The sequence below is a fragment of the Pristiophorus japonicus genome, chromosome 2, assembly GCF_044704955.1.
Source record: "Pristiophorus japonicus isolate sPriJap1 chromosome 2, sPriJap1.hap1, whole genome shotgun sequence".
In the NCBI taxonomy this organism is placed as follows: domain Eukaryota; kingdom Metazoa; phylum Chordata; class Chondrichthyes; family Pristiophoridae; genus Pristiophorus; species Pristiophorus japonicus.
The window spans coordinates 86428756-86452087 of record NC_091978.1 but is presented as its reverse complement, the minus strand read 5'-3'; the positions used below and the strand labels follow the sequence as shown (position 1 = coordinate 86452087).

The 23332-nt window shown below is 43.1% G+C and overlaps 1 protein-coding gene across 1 annotated transcript in view; it reads right to left on the bottom strand.

Annotated features, from left to right (window-relative positions):
* Positions 1-23332, bottom strand: part of mtmr12 (myotubularin related protein 12) — a 130151-nt gene that overhangs the window by 55336 nt on the left and 51483 nt on the right. Inside the window, exons 4-7 of the mRNA XM_070868327.1 lie at positions 22042-22114; positions 20044-20180; positions 11305-11398; positions 2281-2422 (exon numbers count right to left, since the gene is read on the bottom strand). Coding sequence (XP_070724428.1) covers positions 2281-2422; positions 11305-11398; positions 20044-20180; positions 22042-22114 — 446 coding nt within the window. The remainder of the gene's footprint in view (positions 1-2280; positions 2423-11304; positions 11399-20043; positions 20181-22041; positions 22115-23332) is intronic.

The window sequence follows — 23332 nt, the reverse complement described above, 5'->3', positions numbered from 1 at the left end:
CACTGCTATGGGCCCAAGTTTCCACATGATTTGCGCCTGATTTTTACGAGCAACTGGTGGAGAATGGACTATCTTAGAAATCGCAATTCTCCATATTTTTTTTTCTGCAGTTCTAGTCAGTTAGAACAGTTTCACTTTGGAACAGAATTTTTTCTTCAAAAAGGGGGCGTGTCTGGCCACTGACACCTGATTTCAAAGTTTCCACAGTGAAAACGTACTCCAAACTAACTTAGAATGGAGCAAGTGAAGATGTTTGTAGAACTGAAAAAACCTTGTCTACACATTAAAAAAAAATCAGGCTTAGGTTACAAATTAGGCGTCCAGAACGAGGTGGGGATGGGGGGGGGGGAAGGGAAGTCATTAAATTCTATAATAAATCCTTATTTATACTTATAAAAATATTATACAAATAAATCCAACCTGAATAAAAATTTATAAGCAAATTTATACCTGTGTGAAAGTGCTTCAGCCAGGGAGAATGCTGCAGGAAGCCTCAAGTTGAGGCAGCTGTTAGTTCCCGCGGGGGGGGGGGGGGGGGGGTGAAGACAGTGCGGGCCCGACCGGCCGAACGCAGCGGGGGGGGGGGGGGGGGGGGGGGGGAGGGGAGAAGAAGCCATTCCAGACGGCGGGCGGGGGGGGGGCGGGGGGGGTGAAGACAGTGAGAAGGCTGCAGGAAGCCTCAAGTTCAGCAGCCATTGCCCGACGGCAGGCAGGGGGGGGAGGCCGTCGGGAAACGACTGCCTCAACTTTGAGGCTTCCTGCAGCCTTCTCACTGCTGCAGGAAGCCTCAGTGCTGATGTGCTGATGGCAATGTGCTTTTATTAAAAAATGTTCAAAAATTAAACAGCTACAAAGAACTACAAAAATGGCCGAGTGCCAATGTTTCCTTCACACTGCGCGTGCGCGAACGCTCCAACGCTCACGGTTGCCGGCAGGAAAAAAACTAATTTAAACGGTACCCGCCCCCTCCCACTTACAAAATCGCCGCAAGTGGTAGGCTCCGCCCCCCTGGGTGCCACGCCAAGCAGACATGGAGCTGCAGGGCGCTCCAGAATCGTGCGGTTTTTTTCCGGCGCGAAAAATGGGCGCCCAGCTCGGAGGGGCACCTGTTTTTTATCGTGTGGAAACTTGGGGCCTATATGTGCGCGCGCTAGGTCCGTGCAGCAGAGTAGGTCTCCAGTCGTCTTGGTTAATCCTTGCAACTGGAACAAGACCGAGCTCTGCCAAGCCAGTGTGGTGGCTGGTGTGAAACGGTCACCACACGTTAATAAAATTCACGCACAGGCATCATCCACCCCCTCAATTGGGGTTCAGGACTGGAACATCGGGTCCTTCATCGAAACACCCGTGAACTCATGGAAGCAAGTCATCCTCGTTCGAGGGACCACCTATGATGATGATGATGATGACGGAGAAACTAAGCGGTGAGGAGGGTACACAAAGCCTGCCAAGGGATACAGACAGGTTCAATGAGTGGCAGATGAAGTATAATGTTGGGAAATGTGAGGTTATCCATTGATAGGAATAGGAATATTTTTTTTTAAATGGCGAGAAACTATTAAATGTTGGTGTTATGAAAGATTTAGGTGTCCTCGTACAGGAAACAGAGTTAACATGCTGGTACAGCAATTAGGAAGGCAAATGGCATGTTGGCCTTTATTGCAAGGGGTTTGGAGTACAAGAGTATTGGTGAGACCACACCTGGAGTACTGGGCACAGTTTTGGTCTCCTTATCGGACGAAGGATATACTTGCCTTAGAGGGGGTGCAATGAAGGTTCACTAGACTGACCCCTGGGCTGAGAGGGTTGTCCTACGACAAGAGATTGGGCCTATACACTCTGGAGTTAAGAAGAATGAGATATGATGTCATTGAAACATACAAGATTCTGAGAGGGATTGATAGGATAGATGGTGAGAGGTTGTTTCCCTTGGCTGGAGAGTCTAGAACTAAATGGCATAGTGTCAGGATAAGAGGCCTGCCATTTAAGACTGAGATGAGGGGGCATTTCTTCATTCAGTGTTGTAAATCTTTGGAATTCTCTAACCTAAAGCGCGGTGGATGCTCAGCCATTGAGTATATTCAAGGTTGAGATAGATAGACTTTTGGACTCAAGGAAAATCAGGGTATTATGGAGATCGGCTGGGAACGTGGAGTCGAGGTCGAAGATCAGCCACGATCGTTTTGAATGGCAGAGCAGGCATGATGGGCCATATGGCCTACTCCTGCTCCTAATTCTTATGTTCTTATAACCTACAATATCTAGCTGTTGACTACTCACTGGGTGCTGATTTTGTAACTTTCGTTAATGGAAATTACTCTGTAGTCTAGTAGACTTCCGGTGCGGTCCAGCTCCATCTTCCAGTCAGTTTTAGTTTCAAACATTATGGTCGGAGGTGGTTCTTCTATTTCTACAGGACCCACTGAAAAAAAAAAATAACTTTTCACCGACTGGGACGCACACTTTTGCCAACTAAATGTTTGCGTGTGCACCACCCTTAATACAATTTAATTGTTATTGTTATGAACAAACTTTCGCACTGGAAGTGCTGTGGAATTCCACTTGAGAAGTAGACTTTTAAAAAAACATTCAAGTTAGAATTTCACTGAAGTGATTCAAACCGTAACCAGATTAAATGAACTTTCAACAAAAAAAATGGATTAAGAGGTAAGAAACTGCCAAAAGGTTGCAGAAACATTAGATACAAAGGCCCCAAGTTTCCACATGATTTGCTCCTTATTTTTAGGAGCAACTGGTGTAGAACGGAGTATCTTAGAAATCGGAATTCTCGTCATTTAGTTTGCTCCAGTTCTAGTCAGTTAGAACAGTTTCACTTTGGAACAGAATTTTTTTTTCAAAAGGGGGCGTGTCCGGCCACTTACACCTGTTTTCAAAGTTTCGGCAGTGAATGAAGTAAGTGAAGATTTTTGTACGCTCGAAAAAACCTTGTCTATACGTTAGAAAATCAGGCGTAGGTTACAAATCAGGCGTAGGGAATGGTGGGGGGGAACGGTATTTAAAGGGAAGTTTACAAACATTAAACACTTCAGTTTTACAAATAAAGAGCCATCATCAATAATAAATGATAAATACATCAATAAATCAACCAATAAAATCAAAAAAAATTAATGAGATAATTTTTTTAAAAAATCAATAAATAAAACATTTTCTACTTACCAACTGCAGCAACGGGAGTCCTCCAACAGCGTGCTGGGATGCCCCCCTCAGTGTGTCTCTATCTCTCTGTCTGTGTTGGGAGGAGGAGGAGGGAGAAGTGGGGAGGGAAAGGAGATTGGGGGGGGGGGGGGGGGGGGGGGAAAGAGAGAGAAAGAGAAGAAAGGAGATTTTGGGGGGGGGGGGGGGGGGGGGGAGGAAGGAGGAGAAGGGGGAGGGAGGCTGAACGGGCCAGGCCTGTCCCCAGCACCAGATTTACAGGTAGGTGGCGTTGGGTCGAGTCGGGGGTGTGGTGGGAGGGAGGTCAGTTCGGTTCGGGTCGGGGGGGAGGGAGAGGGAGGTCAGGTCGGATCCAGTCCGGAGGCAGTGGGGGGGAGGGGGGGGAGCGGGTGTCGGGTCCGATCCGGTGGGGGGGGGCGGGGAGAAAGAGTCGAGTCGGGTCGGGAGGAAGCAGGCCGTGGGAGGAGCCTTATTCACGCCGCCCCAGTGAGGCCATTCGGCCAGAGCTAGGGGCTGCGTGCTTCGGGCCCCTCCCACACAGTTTCGGGCGCCTGGAGCTACTGCACTTGCGTGCCCACTGTAGCGCGCATGTGCAGAGGTCCCGGCACTGTTTTCAGCGCAGGACCTGGCTCCGCCCCCTACAGCTCCTGCTGCGCCGAGGGCCAGAGGACCTGCAGGGAGCTGGAGAATACGGAGGGTTTTTTTAGGCGCACTTTGTGGCACAAAAAACGGGTGTCCAGGTCGGGACTGCGCCGTTCTAGGCGCGGCTCGAAACTTGGGCCCAAAGGAAGAAACATTTAAGGATAAAAAAGGGACTACATGCACCAATGTTATTTGCAAATGAATGACTTAGTTTAATTTTCAGTTCACAAAATCAAGTTTCCCCCAGTTATTTAGCAAATCGAATTGTAGCCCAGTGTATGCACCTCAAATATCAAAAGTTTAGTATTTTTGATGGTGCATATGCAAATATTTCTTAATATCTCAAAGCTTCTGTTTAACAATCTTTCAAGATTTCTCATAATTTAGTCAATACATATTTACAGCACAGAAACAGGCCATTCAACCCAACACATCCATAAGAAGATAAGAAATAGGAGCAGGAGTCGGCCATAGGGCCCCTCGAGCCTGCTCCGCCATTCAGTAAGATCATGGCTGATCTGATCATGGACTCAGCTCCACTTCCCCGCCTGCTCCCCATCGCTCAAGAAACTGTCTATTTTGGTCTTAAATTTATTTAATGTCCTAGCTTCCACAGCTCTGAGGCAGCGAATTCCACAGATTCACAACCCCGAGAAGAAATTTCTCCTTATCTCAGTTCTAAATGGGCGGCCCCTTATTCTAAGATCATGCCCTCTAGTTCTAGTCTCCCCCACCAGTGGAAACATCCTCTCTGCACCCACCTTGTCAAGCCCCTTCAATCTTATACGTTTCGATAAGATCACCTCTCATTCTTCTGAATTCCAATGAATAGAGGCCCAGCCTACTCAACCTTTCCTCCTAAGTCAACCCACTCATCCCCGGAATCAACCGAGTAAACCTTCTCTGAATTGCCTCCAAAGCAAGTATATCCTTTCGTAAATATGGAAACCAAAACTGCACACAGTATTCCAGGTGTGGCCTCACCAATACCTTGTACAGCTGTAGCACAACTTCCCTGCTTTTATACTCCATCCCCTTTGCAATAAAGGCCAAGATACCATTGGCCTTCCTGATCACTTGCTGTACCTGCATACTATCCTTTTGAGTTTCATACACAAGTAACCCCAGGTCCCACTGTACTGTAGCACACTGCAATCTTTCTCCATTTAAATAATAACTTGCTCTTTGATTTTTTTCTGCCAAATTGCATGACCTCACACTTTCCAACATTATACTCCATCTACCAAATTTTTGCCCACTCACTTAGCCTGTATGTCCTTTTGCAGCCTCTATATGTCCTCCTCACACATTGTCCTTCCTCCCATCTTTGTATCGTCGGCAATCTTGACTACATTACACTCAGTCCCCTCTTCCAAGTCTTTAATATAGATTGTAAATAGTTGAGGTCCCAGTTTATCCTCCACGCGACCATAATGCAAGTATTGCAAGAAGCTGGTAAAATTAACTGCTCAAAAATCATCACATATTCTAGCTCAACTTCGAGGAAGTTTTCACTACATACTTTTTGCACATTACAAGAATCATCCTACTTTCTATTCCACTATTTTGATACAAATTCCCCGAGGCTTCAGATAGTTCAGACAATACATAGCTGAGCTAGAAGTAGGAGAACATACATGTTGAGCAAGAACAGGATTAGACAGCCAACACTCCCCACAAGGTAACCGCTGCCTACCCAGGAGAACGATTTGGAGGTGCTGGTGGATAGATCACTGAAGTCTTCCACACACTGTGCAGTAACAGTAAAGACAGCAACTAGGATTGTGGCCGTATAACCAGAGGAAGAGAGCATAAATCTCGAGAAGTCATTCAGTTCTTAGAGTGCTAGTCCAGCACTACCTAGAGTACTGTGTACAATTCTGATTACTGTATAAATGAGGCTTTGGAGAGGGGGCATTGAAAGACAACAAAATTAATAGTACCCAAGTTATGAGGAAAGACTGCAGAAGCTGGGAACTTTTACACAGGAGATTTTATAGAAATATTCAAGATTCTAAAGTGTAAATATCAATGTGCTTATCAAGTCACAGATTCTACAAGAGGCATAGTCTCAAACTTGAGAATGGTAAAAAGAGTCTTGATTTAACTACTTTATGCAGACGGTGATGAATGCAGGTAATGATCTGCTACAGGATGCAGTGGGGTGGGCAGATTCCATCAGCAAATTGAATATGTAAAAAAAAAAAGAGGGGAGTTTGACAAGTATTGTGGGATATGATAAATGGTCTACAATAGTCTTTTCTGGTCTTGTACATTCCTATGTATGTTCCTGTGTAAATAGCTCATGTTTAAGAGAGTGGAGAAAGTTGGAAAAAATAATGTGAAGGAAATGCATTTATAAACAACATTTTTTTTTAAAAAGCAGGCTTCTAAAGTAAAGATTTTTTTTTGGGGGGGGGGGGGGGCGGGGAGCATCATTATCTGTACTGAGGATATGAATCATTTCTCTCCCCACACACATTTGCACCCAAAGTCAACAAATACTTTCAGGTCAGGTCAGAAAAGTAAATGCCTTGTAATGCAAACCACAGGGGGACATCCTTTACTACACCAGTAAGAATTTTCCATTTCCCACAACCACCCTAGTGACATTGCAGGGAGATCACCAAATAGTCCAGGAGTAGGCCATTCAGCCCTCCAGCCTGCTCTGCCATTCAATGTGACTACATTCCAAAAGTACTCAATTGCCTGTAAAGCAGTTTGAGATGTTCAGTGGTCATGAAAGGCACTATATAAAATGGAACTCTTTCTTTCAATGAGATCATGGCTGATCTGCGCCCTAATTCCATATACCCACCGTTAACCAAAGGTATTAAGTGATATGGGCTAACAGAGAGCTATCAATCTCCGATAAATAACAATTGATCTAGCAAAAGCTTCTATGAATATGTGAAGAGAAAAAGATTAGTGAAGACTAATGTAGGTCCCTTGCAGTCAGAATCAGGTGCATTCATAATAGAAAACAAGGAAATGGTAGACCAATTGAACAAATACTTTGGTTCGGTCTTCAGTAAGGAAGACACAAATAACCTCCTGAAAATACCAGGGGAACGAAGGTCTAGCGAGATGCAGGAACTTATTAGCCAGGAAATGGTGTTAGGGAAACTAATGGGACTGAAGGCCGATAAATCCCCAGGACCTGATAGTCTGCATCCCAGAGTATTTAAGGAAGTGGCCCTAGAAATAGTAGATGCATTGGTGGTCATTTTCCAAAATTCCATGGACTCCAGATCAGTTCCTATGGATTGGAGGGTAGCTAATGTAACCCCACTTTTTAAAAAAGGAGGGAGAGAAAAAACAGAATTATAGACCAGTTAGCCTGACATTGGTGGTGGGGAAAATGCTGGAATCAATTATTAAAGATGTAATAGCAGCACATTTGGAAAGCAGTGACAGGATCGGTCCAAGTCAGCATGGATTTATGAAACAGAAATCATGCTTGACAAATCTTCTAGAATTTTTTGAAGATGTAACTAGTAGAGTGGACAAGGGAGAACCAGTGGATGTGGTGTATTTGGACTTTCAAAAGGCTTCTGATAAGGTCCCACAAAGAAATTACTGTGCAAAATTAAGGCACATGGTATTGGGGGTAATATATTGAAGTGAATAGAGAACTGGTTGGCAGACAGAAAGCAAGAGTGGGAATAAACGGGTCCTTTTCAGAATGGCAGGCAGTGACTAGTGGGGTGCCGCAAGGTTCAGTGCTGGGAACCCAGCTAGTTACAATATACATTAATGATTGAGACAAAGGAATTGAATGTAGTATCTCCAAGTTTGCAGATGACACTAAGCTGGGTGGCAGTGTGAGCTGTGAGGAGGATGCCAAGAGGCTGCCAGGTGACTTGGACAGGTTAAGTGAATGGGCAAATGCATGGCAGATGCAGTATAATGTAGATAAATGCAAGGTTATCCACTTTGGTGGCAAAGACAGGAAGGCAGAATATTATCTGAATTGAGACAGATTAGGAAAAGGGGGAGTTGCAACGAGACCTGGGTGTCATGGTCCATCAGTCACTGAAGGTAGGCATGCAGGTACAGCAGGCAGTAAAGAAAGCAAATGGCATGCTGGCCTTCATAGAGAGGATTTGCATATAGGAGCAATTGTACAGGGCCTTGGTGAGACCACACCTTGAGTATTGTGTGCAGTTTTGGTTTCCTAATCTGAGGAAGGACGTTCTTGCTATTGAGGAAGTGCAAAGAAGGTTCACCAAACTAATTCCCAGGATGGCAGGACTGACATATGAAGAAAGACTAGGCTTATACGCACTGGAATTTAGAAGAATGAGGGGATCGCATAGAAACATATAAAATTATGACGTGGCTGGACAGGTTAGATGCAGGAAGAATGTTCCCAATGTTGGGGAAGTAAAGAACCAGTGGTCACAGTCCAAGGATAAGGGGTAAGCCATATAGGACCGAAATGAGGAGAAACTTTTTCAGAGTGGTGAACCTGTGGAATTCTGTACCACAGAAAGTTGTTGAGTCCAATTTGTTGGATATATTCAAAAGGGAGTTAGATGTGGCCCTTATGGCTCAGGGGATCAGGGGGTATGGAGAGAAGGTGGGAGTGGGGTACTGAAGTTGCATGATCAGCCATGTTCATATTGAATGGCGGTGCAGGCTCGAAGGGCCGAATGGCCTGCTCCTGCACCTATTTTCTATGTTTCCATGTTTCTAAATGCAATTTGCGGAAGAGAGTTCCAAACTTCTACTACCTTTTATGTGTTGAAGTATTTCCTAATTTCACCCCTGAAAGTTCTAGCTCTAATTTTTAGACTATGCCCCCTAATCTCATAATCCCCAACCAGCAGAAATAGCTTCTCGCTATCTACCCTGTTACCCTTAATATCCGGAAAACTTCAAACAGATCACCCCTTAACCTTCTACATTCTAGGGAATACAACCCTAATTTGTGTAATCTCTCCTCGGTTAAAAATTAGGGATACCCAAAAAAGAAATACTGTGTTTAAACAATTGTATGATTCTGCTCAAGATATGTAAATGGTTAATGTACAAGTTATGTTTTACCAGTTGGAGTTTGTTCAACAGAACTGCTTGCGAAGATAATTAAAAGTTAATTAGTATAAAAGACAGAAGGGTATCCATGACAACCGGCTAGAGTGAGATAGTTCTAACACAGAGATCTGTTTTAATGGTGGTTGTGCCCGAGTACGCACCGGGAGGACAAGGCAGGTCGAGATAAGAGGGTCCAGATGGATGGATTGGCCTTCAAAACTATAAACAAGAAAAGATGTGTAATGGTTGTGTAATGGTCCTTCAGGGCAGGTGTTCATCGGCAAGTGTAGACAAAGAACGCGAAGCCCCATTAGGTATTGAGTTTTAAGGGGAACCTCTATTAGGCAAAAAGGTGTCGTTAATATCCCATTCCAGGCCCACCCCTAAAAACATAATAAAAGTAACACCCGGTGGGCTCATCCCCACAAACGGTGGAGGGAAATACCAGGAGTTATGCTGATTGATCACTCATTGAGAGCGATCCCATGCTTTACCGAAGGAGGCTCTAGACAAAAGACAGAGACTGCAAGCCAGAGAACTGCTCACGTGTGGCAGCCGTTTGTCCAAACAGAATTGGGTACCAGCTGCTTGTCACAGTCGTACGTTTTTGCTGTATAACTAACGTGTTATATTCCATCTTAAACTCTGATTAAACACAATATACGCACCAGATTGATTTACAGTCGAACCCGATTATTAAAGTGACCAGAGATAGCTTTAACTTGGCTATTTTTAAACACTTCATAACTTAACCCATGGAGTCCATGTATCATTCTGGTAAATCTACGCTGCACTCCAAGGCCAATATATGCTTCCTAAGGTGTGGTGCCCAGAACAATTCCATACTCCAGGTGTGATCTAGCCAGGGTTTTGTGTAGCTGCAGTATAACTTCGACCCCTTTGTATTCTAATCCTCAAATATAAAGGCCAGCATTCCATTAGACTTTTTGATTATTTTCTGTACCTGTTCATAACATTTTAATGATCTATATACCTGGACCCCCAAGTCTCTTTGGACCTCCGCTGTTTTTAGCCTTTCACCATTTAGAAAGTACCTGTTCTATCCTTTTTAGGTCCAAAGTGGCTGACCTCACATTTGCCTATGGTTAAATCCATTTGCCACAGTTTTGAACATTCATTTAATCTTTCGATATCCCTTTTTAATTTTATGCTTCCATCTACTCTGCCTACAATGCCACCCATCTTTGTGTCATTGGCAAATTTGGATATATGGCTTTCTAAGCCATCATACAAGTCAGTAATAAATACTGTGAATAGTTGAGGCACCAACACAGATCCCTGCAGGACACCACGAGTCACCCTACTGCCAATTTGAGTACCTACCCATTATCCAAACTGTGTCTCCTACTGCTCAGCCAATTTCCAAATCAGGTCAATAATTTGCCCTCAATTCCGTGGGCTTCTAACCTTAGTTAACAGTCTCTTATTATTATACATAATTAAGGACATAGAAACTGACACACAGATGGAAGTCACTTGGCTGGTGCCTCTTTCTTGTATCCTTTTATAGTCTTCCTTTTCTAAATATTTATCCAATTGTTTCAATTAGGTAATAATTTGACTCAATAGGCACTTGTGGTAAAGCAATTCATGTTCTATTAACCATCTGAATTTTCTCTCTCTAAAATTTCCTCATGTCGCCCCCCTCCATTAGCGATGTGCAGCAACCAATTTTGATCATCTCTTAGTTACCCCTCAAACATATGTTTCTAAAAAAAAAAAGTCCCACATTTTCAGTTCATGATTTCAGTCTCTAATTACTGGAACCATTTCCTTGGTTCAAATATCCTTCCTGTAATGAGATACCCAGAACTGCAACCAATACTCCAACTGTGACTGAACCAAAGTCTTGTACAAAACTCAGAATGCCAATTGCCTTTTTCTGAACCTCTCTCTCTGGACTCCTACTTTTATAAGATTTATGTATCTGCACCCCTTAGATTTCACTGTTCCTCAACCTTAAGGATTTTACCATTTAGAATATATGTTCTTTTATTGTTCGGTTTCCTCCCCAAATGCAGTACTTGACTTTTCTCTGCATCGAATTACAACTGGCATCTATCTGCCCATTTATTATGTTGCCTTCCATTTACCCCTCACACTGTGCCCCTAATTTGTAGATATTCCTCATGTCAATGTTCAGATCATTTTTATAAATGGAAAACAAAGTGGTCTGTCCCAGTAGAGATCCCTGGACCCAGCCTAGTCATTGGAGAGGTAATTTTAATAGAATCAGACTCAGGCTGGCTGGATTCATCAGGCCACAAAGATGAAAGAACAGGGGAAACTGAGTGTGACAATTACCCCAAACATACAAGAATACTCTCAGGGTAAGCAAGTTCAGGTCAGTTACAATAATCAACATGCGAATCAAAGCAAAAAAGGAGGACGACGAGGGGAAACAGAAAAGGAAGATTTGAGAGACATTACCTTTAAGACCACCTGCTGCACCAACGTAGGAGAAAGCAAACAGACATTTTAAAGATGTTGTGTTCAAAGAATGGTGAACTATCCCTCGGATCAGCTGAAGGAAAAAGAAGAGTTGTCAATACATGTATTAAATATTAATGACTTTTGGGGGGAGGGGGTGGGGGGGTGGGAAAGAGAGAAAAAGAGTTACAGATGGATTCGCTTATCCTGTCCCACCTCCGTCAGTCAGAAAATAAAGTACAAAAAAAATCAGAAGCTCAACTGACCAAAGTACATTTAATTTTTAAAAGGCTACATTTTCCAAAAAAAGGTATGCAACATACTTTTCACAATTAATAAAATCAGTCTACTAACTTCAAAAAAGCCCCTCTTTCTATATATTAACTTACTAATTACTCCCTTACCCTTCTTTGGGCACTGATCCCATCTACAACCAACCCGTTCTCAGGTCTCGCTCAATCTGCTCTAAAACAGAATGCTTAAAGTTGCACAAAGGCAGCCCAGGATAACTCTCCATCCCTGTAGGAAAAGTACCTGTTCTCTACTTGGCACTTCCCACAAATGAAACCAGCAATTTCATTTGAGGGAAATCACCAACATGTAAACATGCCCTGCTCCTCCATGGAACAACATCTTGGTGCTCCACCCACTTCACTATTTATAATTCTTTATGTTCTACAGAAAACTCTGCTGGAGTATATCCATCATAAATCACATCAGCCCAGCAAATGAGTGTGAGGTGGCGCATTTGGGTAGGAGGAATGAGGAGGCCACATAATCCTTGGAAAGCAAGAGTCGAAACAGGGTAGGGGAGCAATGGGACCTAGGAATACATAGTCACAAATCATCAAAAGTAGCAATACAAGTTAACAAGGACATAAAAATGCAAACAATCACTGAAGCTCACTTCTAGAGGAATAGAATTGAAAAGCAGGGAAGTTATGTTAAACCTATATCAAACCTTGGTTAGACCACATGGAGTAATGTGCACACCTTTGCTTTTTGTAATATGGTGACCAAAGAGGCACTGGAAAAGGCATTAAGATTTACAAGCATGATACCAGAACAGAGAGGTTTTAACTGTAACAACTTGCATTTATACAACTCCTTTAACATAGTTAAATATCTTAAGGCACTCCCACAGGAGCATTACCCAACAAAATTTGACACTGAGGCACATAAGGATATATTTGGACAAGTGACAAAGAGATATCATAGAAATTTACAGCACGGAAGGAGGCGATTTTGGCCCATCGTATCCGCTCCGGCCGACCAAGAGCTATCCAGCCTAATCCCACTTTCCAGCTCTTGGTCCGTAGCTCTGTAGGTGACGTACACATCCAAGTATCTTTTAAATGTGGTGAGGGTTTCTGCCTCTACCACCCTTTCTGGCAGTGAGTTCCAGACCCCCACCACCCTCTGGGTGAAGAAATTTCCCCTCATATCTCCTCTAAACCTTCCCCCAATTACTTTAAATCTATGCCCTCTGGTTGTTGACTTCTCCACCAAGGGAAACCGGTCCTTCCTATCCACTCTATCCAGGCCCCTCATAATTTTATACACCTCAAACAGGTCTCTCCTTAGCCTCCTCTGTTCCAAAGAAAACAGACCCAGCATCTCCAATCTTTCCTCATAGCCCACATTCTCCAGTCAAGGCAACATTCTTGTAAATCTCCTCTGCACCCTTTCCAGTGCAATCACATATTTCCTGTAATGTGATGACCAGAACGGCACACAGTACTCTAGCTGTGGCCTAACTAGTGTTTTATACAGTTCAAGCATAACCTCCTTGTTCTTATATTCCATGCCTCAACCTATAAAGGCAAGTATTCCATATGCCTCAACCTATAAAGGCAAGTATTCCATATGCCTTCTTAACCACCTTATCGACCTGGTCTGCTACCTTCAGGGATCTGTGGACATGCACACCAAGGTCCCTTTGTTCCACAACAGTATCGTACCATTTAATGTGTATTCCCTTGCCTTGTTAGACCTCACCAAATGCATTACCACACACTTATCCAGATTGAATTCCATTTGCCACTGTCCTGCCCACCTGACCAGTACATTGATATCTACCTGCAGTCCACAGCTTTCTTCATTATCAACCACACAGCCTACTTTAATGTCATCTGCAAAATTCTTAAATCATACCCCCAACATTTAAGTCCATGTCATTGATATATACCACAAAAAGCAAGGGACCCAGCACTGAGCCCTGCAGAACCCCATTGGATACAGCCTTCCAGTCAAAAACACCCATCAACCATAACCCATTGCTTCCTGCCTCAGTCAATTTTGGATCCAACATGCCACTTTGTCCTGGATCCCATGGGCTATTACTTTCGTGACCAGTCTGTCATGTGGGACCTTGTCAAAAGCTTTGCTAAAATCCATATACACTACATCATAAACACTGCCCTCATCGACCCTCCTGGTTACTTCCTCGAAAAATTCAATCAAGTTAGTCAGACATGACCTTCCCTTGACAAATCTATGCTGACTGTCCTTGATTAATTCATGTCTTTCCAAATGAAGATTTATCCTGTCACTCAGGATTTTTTCCAATCATTTTCCCACCACCGAAGTCAGGCTGACTGGTCTGTAATTACTCGGTCTATCCCTTTCTGCCTTTTTAAACAAATGTACAACATTAGCAGTCCTCTAGTCCACTGGCACTGCACCTGTGGCTAGAGAAGATTGGAAAATGATGTCAGAGCCTCTGCTATTTCTTCTTTTGCTTCTCTTAACAGCCTAGGATACATTTCATCCGGGCCTGGGGATTTATCCACTTCCTAAACCTGCTAAGCCCCTTAATACTTCCTCTCAGGGGAGTTAAACTAATATGGCAGGGGGATGGGAACCAATGCAGGGAGACAGAGGGAAACAAAATGGAGACAGAATCAAAAGACAGAAAGGAGATGAGTAAAAGTGGAGGGCAGAGAAATCCAAGGCAAAAAACAAAAAGGGCTTACTTTGCAGCAAAACTCTAAAGGGTCTAAGTGTGTTAAAAAGGCAAGCCTGAAGGCTCTGTGCCTCAATGCGAGGAGTATTCAGAATAAGGTGGACGAATTAACTGTGCAGATAGCAGTTAATGGATACAATGTGGTTGGCATCACGGAGACATGGCTCCAGGGTGACCAAGGCTGGGAACTCAACATCCAGGGGTATTCAACATTTAGGAAGGATAGATAGAAAGGAAAAGGAGGCAGGGTGGCGTTGCTGGTTAAAGAGGAAATTAATGCAATTGTAAGGAAAGACATTAAGCTTGGATGATGTGGAATCGGTATGGGTGGAGCTATGGAATACTAAGGGGCAGAAAACGTGAGTGGGAGTTGTGTACAGACCTCCAAACAGTAGCAGTGAGGTTGGGGAGGGCAAACAGGGAATTAGGGGTGCGTGCAATAAAGGTGCAGCAGTTATCATGGCTGACTTTAATATGCATATAGATTGGGCTAACCAAACTGGAAGCAATATGGTGGAGGAGGATTTCCTGGAGTGCATAAGGGATGGTTTTCTAGACCAATATGTCAAGGAACCAACTAGGGGGGAGGCCATCTTAGACCTGGTGTTGTGGAATGAGAGAGAATTAATTAGCAATCTCATTGTGTGAGGCCCCTTGGGGAAGAGTGGCCATAATATGGTGGAATTCTACATTAGGATGGAAAAGGAAACAGTTAATTCAGAGACCATGGTCCAGAACTTAAAGAAAGGTAACTTTGAAGGTATGAGGCATGAATTGGCTAGGATAGATTGGCGAATGATACTTAAGGGGTTGACAGTGGATGGGCAATGGCAGACATTTAGAGACCGCATGGATGAACTACAACAATTGTACATCCCTGTCTGGCGTAAAAATAAAAACGGGAAGGTGGCTCAACCGTGGCTATCAAGGGAAATCAGGGATAGTATTAAAGCCAAGGAAGTGGCATATAAATTGGCCTGAAATAGCAGCGAACCCAGAGACTGGGAGAAATTTAGAAATCAGCAGAGGAGGGCAAAGGGTTTGATTAGGGCAGGGAAAATGGAGTACGAGAGGAAGCTTGCAGGGAACATTAAAATGGACTGCAAAAGCTTTGATAGATATGTAAAGAGAAAAAGATTAGTAAAGACAAACATAGGTCCCCTGCAGTTAGAATCAGGGGAAGTCATAACAGGGAACAAAGAAATGGCAGACCAATTGAACAAGTACTTTGGTTCGGTATTCACCAAGGAGGACACAAACAACCTTCCAAATAGAAAAGGAGTCAGAGGGTCTAGTAAGAAGGAGGAACTGAGGGAAATCCTTATTAGTCAGGAAATTGTGTTGGGGAAATTGATGGGATTGAAGGCCGATAAATCCCCAGGGCCCGATGGTCTGCATCCCAGAGTACAAGGTGGCCTTGGAAATAGTGGATACATTGACAGTCATTTTCCAACATTCCATAGACTCTGGATCAGTTCCTATGGAGTGGAGGGTAGCCAATGTAACCCCACTTTTTTTTTTTTTAAAAAGGAGGGAAGAGAGAAAACAGGGAATTATAGACTGGTCAGCCTGACATCAGTCGTGGGTAAAATGATGGAATCAATTATGAAGGATGTCATAGCAGTGCATTTGGAAAGAGGTGACATGATAGATCCAAGTCAGCATGGATTTGTGAAAGGGAAATCATGCTCGACAAATCTTCTGGAATTTGAGGATGTTTCCAGTAGAGTGGACAAGGGAGAACCAGTTGATGTGGTATATTTGGACTTTCAGAAGGCCTTCGACAAAGTCCCACACAAGAGATTAATGTGCAAAGTTAAAGCACATGGGATTGGAGGTAGTGCACTGACATGGATTGAGAACTGGTTGTCAGACAGAAAGCAAAGAGTAGGAGTAAATGGGTACTTTGCAGAATGGCAGGCAGTGACTAGTGGGGTACTGCAAGGTTCTGTGCTGGGGCCCCAGCTGTTTACATTGTACATTAATGATTTAGTCGAGGGGATTAAATGTAGTATCTCCAAATTTGCAGATGACACTAAGTTGGGTGGCAGTGTGAGCTGCGAGGAGGATGCTATGAAGCTGCAGAGTGACTTGGATAGGTTAGGTGAGTGGGCAAATGCATGGCAGATGAAGTATAATGTGGATAAATGTGAGGTTATCCACTTTGGTGGTAAAAACAGAGAGACAGACTATTATCTGAATGGTGACAGATTAGGAAAAGGGGAGGTGCAACAAGACCTGGGTGTCATGGTACATCAGTCACTGAAGGTTGGCATGCAGGTACAGCAGGCAGTTAAGAAAGAAAATGGCATGTTGGCTTTCATAGCGAGGGGATTTGAGTACAGGGGCAGGGAGGTGTTACTACAGTTGTACAGGGCCTTGGTGAGGCCACACCTGGAATATTGTGTACAGTTTTGGTCTCCTAACTTGAAAGACATTCTTGCTATTGAGGGAGTGCAGCGAAGGTTCACCAGACTGATTACCGGGATGGCAGTACTGACATATCAAGAAAGACTGGATCAACTGGGCTTGTATTCACTGGAGTTCAGATGAATGAGAGGGGATCTCATTGAAACGTTTAAAATTCTGACGGGTTTAGACAGGTTAGATGCAGGAAGGCAGGAAGAATGTTCCCAATGTTGGGGAAGTCCAGAACCAGGGGTCACAGTCTAAGGATAAGGGGTAAGCCATTTAGGACCGAGATGAGGAGAAACTTCACCCAGAGAGTGGTGAGCCTGTGGAATTCTCTACCACAGAAAGTTGTTGAGGCCAATTCACTAAATATATTCAAAAAGGAGTTAGATGTACCTTACTACTAGGGGGATCAAAGGGTATGGCGAGAAAGCAGGAATGGGGTACTGAAGTTGCATGTTGCCGAATGGCCTACTCCTGCACCTATTTTCTATGTTTCTCACTACTTTTAACTCGTCTAATATTTCACACTCCTCCTCCCTCATTGTAAAGTCTGCATTTCTCCTCTCTTGTGAAAACGGATGCAAAGTATTCATTAAGAATCCTACCCACAGATTTATTTTGTAGTCTCTAATAGGTCCCACTCTTCCTTTAGTTATCCTCTTGTTCTTTATTTATAAAACATCTTTGGGTTTTCCATGATTTTACTTGCCAACATTCTTTTATGCTCTCTTTGCTTTCCTGATATATTTTTTAATTGCACCACTGCACTTCTTATACATCTCTAGAGTTTCTGCAGTTTTGAGTTCCCGGTATCAGTCATAAGCTTCCCTTTTTTTAAAAATCTTACCCAGTATGTCCCTTGACTCTAGATTTGTTAGCCCCATCTTTTTTTTTAAATAAAGGGAACATACTTGCTCTGTACCTTCAGGATCTCCTCCTCGAATGTCTCCCACTGCTCGGACACTGATTTGCCATCAAGTTGCCGTTTCCAGTCCACTTTGGCCAAATCCCATCTCAGCTCAGCAAAATTGGCTTTACCCCAATTGAGAACTTTTATTCCTAGTCCCCCTTTGTCTTTTTCGATAACTACCCTAAATCTTACTGACTTATGCTCTCCCACTGATACCCCTTCCACCTGCCCCTCTTCATTCCCCAAAACCAAATCCAGAACCGCCCCCTCCCTTGTTGGGCTTGTTGAATACATTTTAAGAATTCCGTACCCTCTGTACCATTCACATTAACTTTTTCCCAGTTAATATTAGGGTAGTTGAGATCCCCCACTATTACAGCTCTATAGTTTTTGCACTTCACAGTAATGTGCCCACATATTTGTTCTTCTATCTCCCTCTGACTGCTTGGGGGTCTATAGTACACTCCCAGTAGTGTGATCGCCTCTTTTGTTCTTCAATTCAACCCATATGGCCTCATTTGATGACCCCCATAACATACCATCATTTCTCAGCTGTATTTGTTTCTTTAATCAATACTGCGAGCCCCCACTCCCTCCTTTTTTACCCCAGCTCTCCATCCTGTCTGAAAACCCTGCAGCCAGGAATGTTGAGCTGCCATACCTGCCCTTCTTTCAGCTATGTCTCAGTAATAGCTAGAATATCATACACCCAAGTGTCAATCTCTGCTCTCAGCCCATCTGCCTTATTTCCTATACTTCTTGCATTGAAGTATATACTATTTAGTATTGCCAAACTTCCCTGTTGTCTATTTTCCAGCCCTTGTTTCCTCGGTCTTCCAAATTCACTTTCTACTACTTCTCTGCTACCCAATTCCAGCTTTGCTTCTCTCCCCACTGAATCTATTCTCTGGTTCCAATCCCCCCGCCAAGCTAGTTTAAACACACCCCAACAGCACCAGCAAAACCTCCCGCGGGGGTTACTGGGCCCAGCTCTGTTCAGCTGCAGCCTGTCCGGCTTGTACAGATCCCACCTCCCCCAGAAACGGTCCCAATGCCTCAGGAATCTAAAGCCCTCCCATCTGCACCATCTCTGCAGCCACGTATTCATCTTCTCTAGCCTCCTATTTCTGTACTCACGAGCACATGGAACCGGCAGTAATCCGGAGATTACCATCTTTGAGGTGCTGCTCTCCTAGCTCCCTAAACTCTGCCTGCAGGATCTCATCCCTCTTTCTATGTGTCATTGATACAGATATAGACCACGACCTCTGGCTGTTCACTCTCTCCCCTCCAGAATGTCTTGCAGCCGCTCGGTGACATCCTTCACCCTGGCACCAGGGAAGCAACATACCATCCTGGAGTCATGTCTGCAGCTGCAGAAACACCGGTCTGCTCCCCTGTCTATTGAATCCCCTACCATTATTGCTCTAGGTTTAAGAAGCGTCTTAAAGGAAGAGAGAGCATTAGAAAGGTGGAGAGCTTTAGGTGAACAAATTGCAGAGCTGAGGGCTTAGGCAGCTGAAGGTACGGCTGCCAATGGTGGAGTGATTAAAATCAAGGATGCACAAGAGGCCAGAATTGAAGGAGTGCAGAGATCGGAGGGGATGCAGAGCCAGATGGAGGTTGTAGAGATAAAGGAGGGGTAGACCATGAAAGGGATTTAAACATGAAGATGAGATTTTAAATTCAAAGCATTTGGGGACTGGGATCCAATGCAGATCAGTAAGTAGAGGGATGATGGGTTAGTGGGACTTAGTGCAGGATAGGATATCGGCTGCAGAGTTTTGGATGAGCTGAACTTTATGGCAGGTGGGGGATGGGAGGCCGACCAGGAAAGCAGTGGCATAATTGAGTCTGGAGCTGACATGGGCATTAAAAAAAAAAAAACAGTATGTGGGTGTCACTGGTCAACAGTCACTTACTGACCATCCCTAGGTACCCAGAGAGGGTGGTGGGTTGCATTTTTTAAACTGTAGTCCATGTGGTGATGGTGTTCCCACAGTCCTGTTCAGTAGGGATGAGGGTTTCAGCATCAAGATCAGCTTACAAAGCAAAAATTTTCAAAACTATGAAAGGGCTTGAAAAACAAAGCACCCATTTCCATGATATTCCTAATTTTGCATTGAAAATAGAAAGGCCTTAAAATGGTTGCGAGAGACTTTGATTGATATATAAATCAATTTTTTTCTTCTTCGGTAATAAGTACAAGTGTTCCAAGTCTAGCCGTTCTCCGTCCAGTGACATGTAACAGAATGACATAGGCTTATACACATGGAATTTCCCCACATAGCACTAAATAGTTTCAAACATGGCTCCAAGGATACACATCATGTTAAGGGTAGGCACTTCCCAACTGGAAATAAGGGGGAAAAGTGCAAGGAATCCATAACATGTAAGCTACATGTGAGGCAGCAAATTAGATTTTTGTTAATTTTTAGTTCTCATTTACCCGTCTAGCATCCTCTTCCTTGGTGTATCTTAACCCAAAGTGAAAGACCCGAAAGTCTTTACAGTACAGTAGAAGCTTCTCAGGAATTTTGTTCTTTATAACACCAGGCAGTATCGGCTTCTTTTTATCATCATACACTTTAAAAAAAAAAACACAAAAAAAGTTATGAAATCTTTACAAATGAAGCAATAGAAATATAAAAAGACTGAATTTCAGCTGCAGTTATTTTAGACAAAAGTAGCAGTAAATTACAAATTTCCCCTCTCAACCAACTAAGCCACCAATTTTATAATCAGGAAGCCGAGAGACTGGAAGTTTTTGATTGCATAAAATAAGTCCAATTTAACAAAATGGACAATATTTTTTTTTAAATACCCATTTTGCAACAAAGAGACACACACACACACCTATCCCAGTACCTAACAGTGCATTCCAAACAGCTATAAATCTTAGCGCCGGGGTTTGTCACTTCTTCATTTCCCAGCTCATGGTTTTACTGCCATTCACTCCAACAAGCAGAAAACACAACTCACAAGCACACAAACTGAATGCTCCAGAAGAATCTACATGTCAATGGACAAGAGCAAACAACAAAACACTTTTTCTTCACTAAAATTGAAGCAAATTAATAATCATTTGCAGGGAAGTTAATAAATTTATATATTAATTATAACTACCAAATGTCAATTTGACTCAATTGGTATCTCTCACCTGAAGAGTCAGAAGGTTGTGGGTTTAAGGCCCCTCAGACTAGGCTGACACTCCAGCACAGTACGGAGAGTCCTCTATTGCTGGAGATGGCATCTTTTAAATGTGACATTAACCAAAAGACACATCTGCCTGTTCAGGTGGATACAAAAAGATCCCCTGGTACTATTCAAGGAGCAGAAAGTTCCGCTGAAGTCATGGCAAACATTTCTCCCTCAACCAACACAGCTAAAAAAATAACTGATCGTTCACCTCACTTGCCCCTTGTGGGATTCTGCAGTATAAAACTGGCTCCCACATTATATTGTCTGCACTTCAAAACTACTTTGATTCTGGAGAAGCTGCAAGACTGAGGCTTGCATTACTGATGTAAAGCAGTCTCTATTACTTGCATCTCAAATAGTTACATCAAAAAGATCTATATTCTCCCATATTTAATTTGATACATTTTACAAATTGTAGTTTTGGCATCTGATAGATTGCCACCAACTGATCATATACAGCATGACAACAGGTCAATACACGGGACATGATTAAAAAAAAATATGCCTGTTTAAAATAGAATCCACTGATCTCTTTTTTTATAGCAAATTGTTACATTTCTATTTAAGCTGCACATGAACAAACTTAATGGGACTAAATCAATTATTGTAGTCTGTTCCCGTTTAGAACCTTTCCTCACAAAAAAAGTCTTACCCCATTCCCTGAAGGCATTTACTCCTTGTAGTCACCCTGCAACATCTCTCATATATGTAACCTTCATGTAACTGTAACCTTCATAACACTGCATACTGTATACACCTAAGAAATGCACACTTTGACCACAGGGGGTGAACTTGTGGGCGACACTCCTCACCTGGTCATCCAGGTATATAAAGGGAGGTCCCACGCAGGGTCATCACTTCTTAGTCCTGTGAATAAAGGTTCAGGTCAGAGTGACCTTGTCTGCAGAATGTGCCTCGTGTGAATTTATAGTAGTGTGTAAGGACATCACAACCGCTACTAAAATGACAGCTGCATGTGTATGAACCTCAGCAGCCAATCACGGATCATCATAACCAAGGATATTAAGGGTTACTGAAACCAAGGTAGGTTAAGAGAGTTAAGATACAGATCAGCAGTGATCTAACTGAATGGCAGAACAGACTCAAAGGGCTGAATGGCCTACTTCCGAGCCCCGTCTTCACCACACAAACATTGCTGTAGTTACAGTCTACATCCACTGCAATCAAAGTTAGTATGTACAGCAATAACACAACCAAAACTGGAAAAATCAAAGGCTCGCATTACCTCCAAAGATCTGGTCCACGCAATGCAAGGATATGTCATTTTCACCCATCAGTTTATTCCTATAGGATTGTTCCTTAAATGCAAATTATAGGAAAAAGAGAAATCCAAATAAATATACAACAAGGACAACAGATCACTCATTTAAAGCCAATGCCTAGATCGTATTTATAATCACAGCAACCCAAGGTCTTAATGATCCTGGGCAATTTCTACAAGTGCTTTAAGTTACACGAAACACATTGTAGATAGCCCATGGCATTGCTTTTGAGCCATGGAATGCAGTTTATGATGATTGGCTGTTTAAATATGGCGATGGTTCCCATTGTTTGAACAGCAATTGTACTGAAATACCACACGACTATGGTTTAAAAAAAAAATACCCGATAATAAAATGATTTATTGTACTATTTATTTCTCTAAACTTTCCTCTTATTCTCAATGAATTTGCAGCGCTTGCACAATGTGCAAGTTGTTCACTCTTCGCTCCCCCTTGCCCAAGGCCTTCCATTATTTAAAAGATTATTAAAGCGTTTTTCCTCACTTCATCCTCTAGTGGATTTGTAGAATTTATGCAGAAACCATTGACATAGCACCCTACCAAGGTTCTCCACCCACCATTATCTACAATGGTCAACACCTTGATCAGGTGGTGCAAGTATAACTGACTTCAAATGCAATGATCAATATCAACATCCAAATGCCTCAAGTATCCTCATTTGGCTCTTGCAGGATTATCATTTACAAGACAGTTATGGAGAATTCACCCCATCTTAGTTCATCCACCAGGAAGAACCTAACACAGCCAATTACTTTTTTGAAATAGTCCAGGGGCCTGGATAGAGTGGATAGGAAGGACCTATTTTCCTAAGCAAAGGGGTCAATAACCAGGGGGCATAGATTTAAAGTAATTGGTAGAAGGTTGAGGGGATTTGAGGAGAATTTTTTCACCCAGAGGGTGGTGGAGGTCTGGAACTCATTGACAAAGGGCGAGAAGCAGAAACCCTCATAGCATTTAAAAAGGTATGTGGATATGCACTTGAATTGCCGTAACCTATAAGGCTACAGATCAAGAGCTGGAAAGCTCTTTGCCAGCAGCACAGACACGATGGGCCGAATGGCCTCCTTCTGTGCTGTAAATGATTCCAGGATTTTCACTGCCACAATTCTTCCTAGAACTCTATTCCATATGTTGATCACTCGCAGAAAGAAGAATCTTCCTGAAATCAGTAATGCTGGAAATATTCAGGTCAGGAGAGAGAGAGAGAGAGAGAGAGAGAGAGAGAGAGAGAGA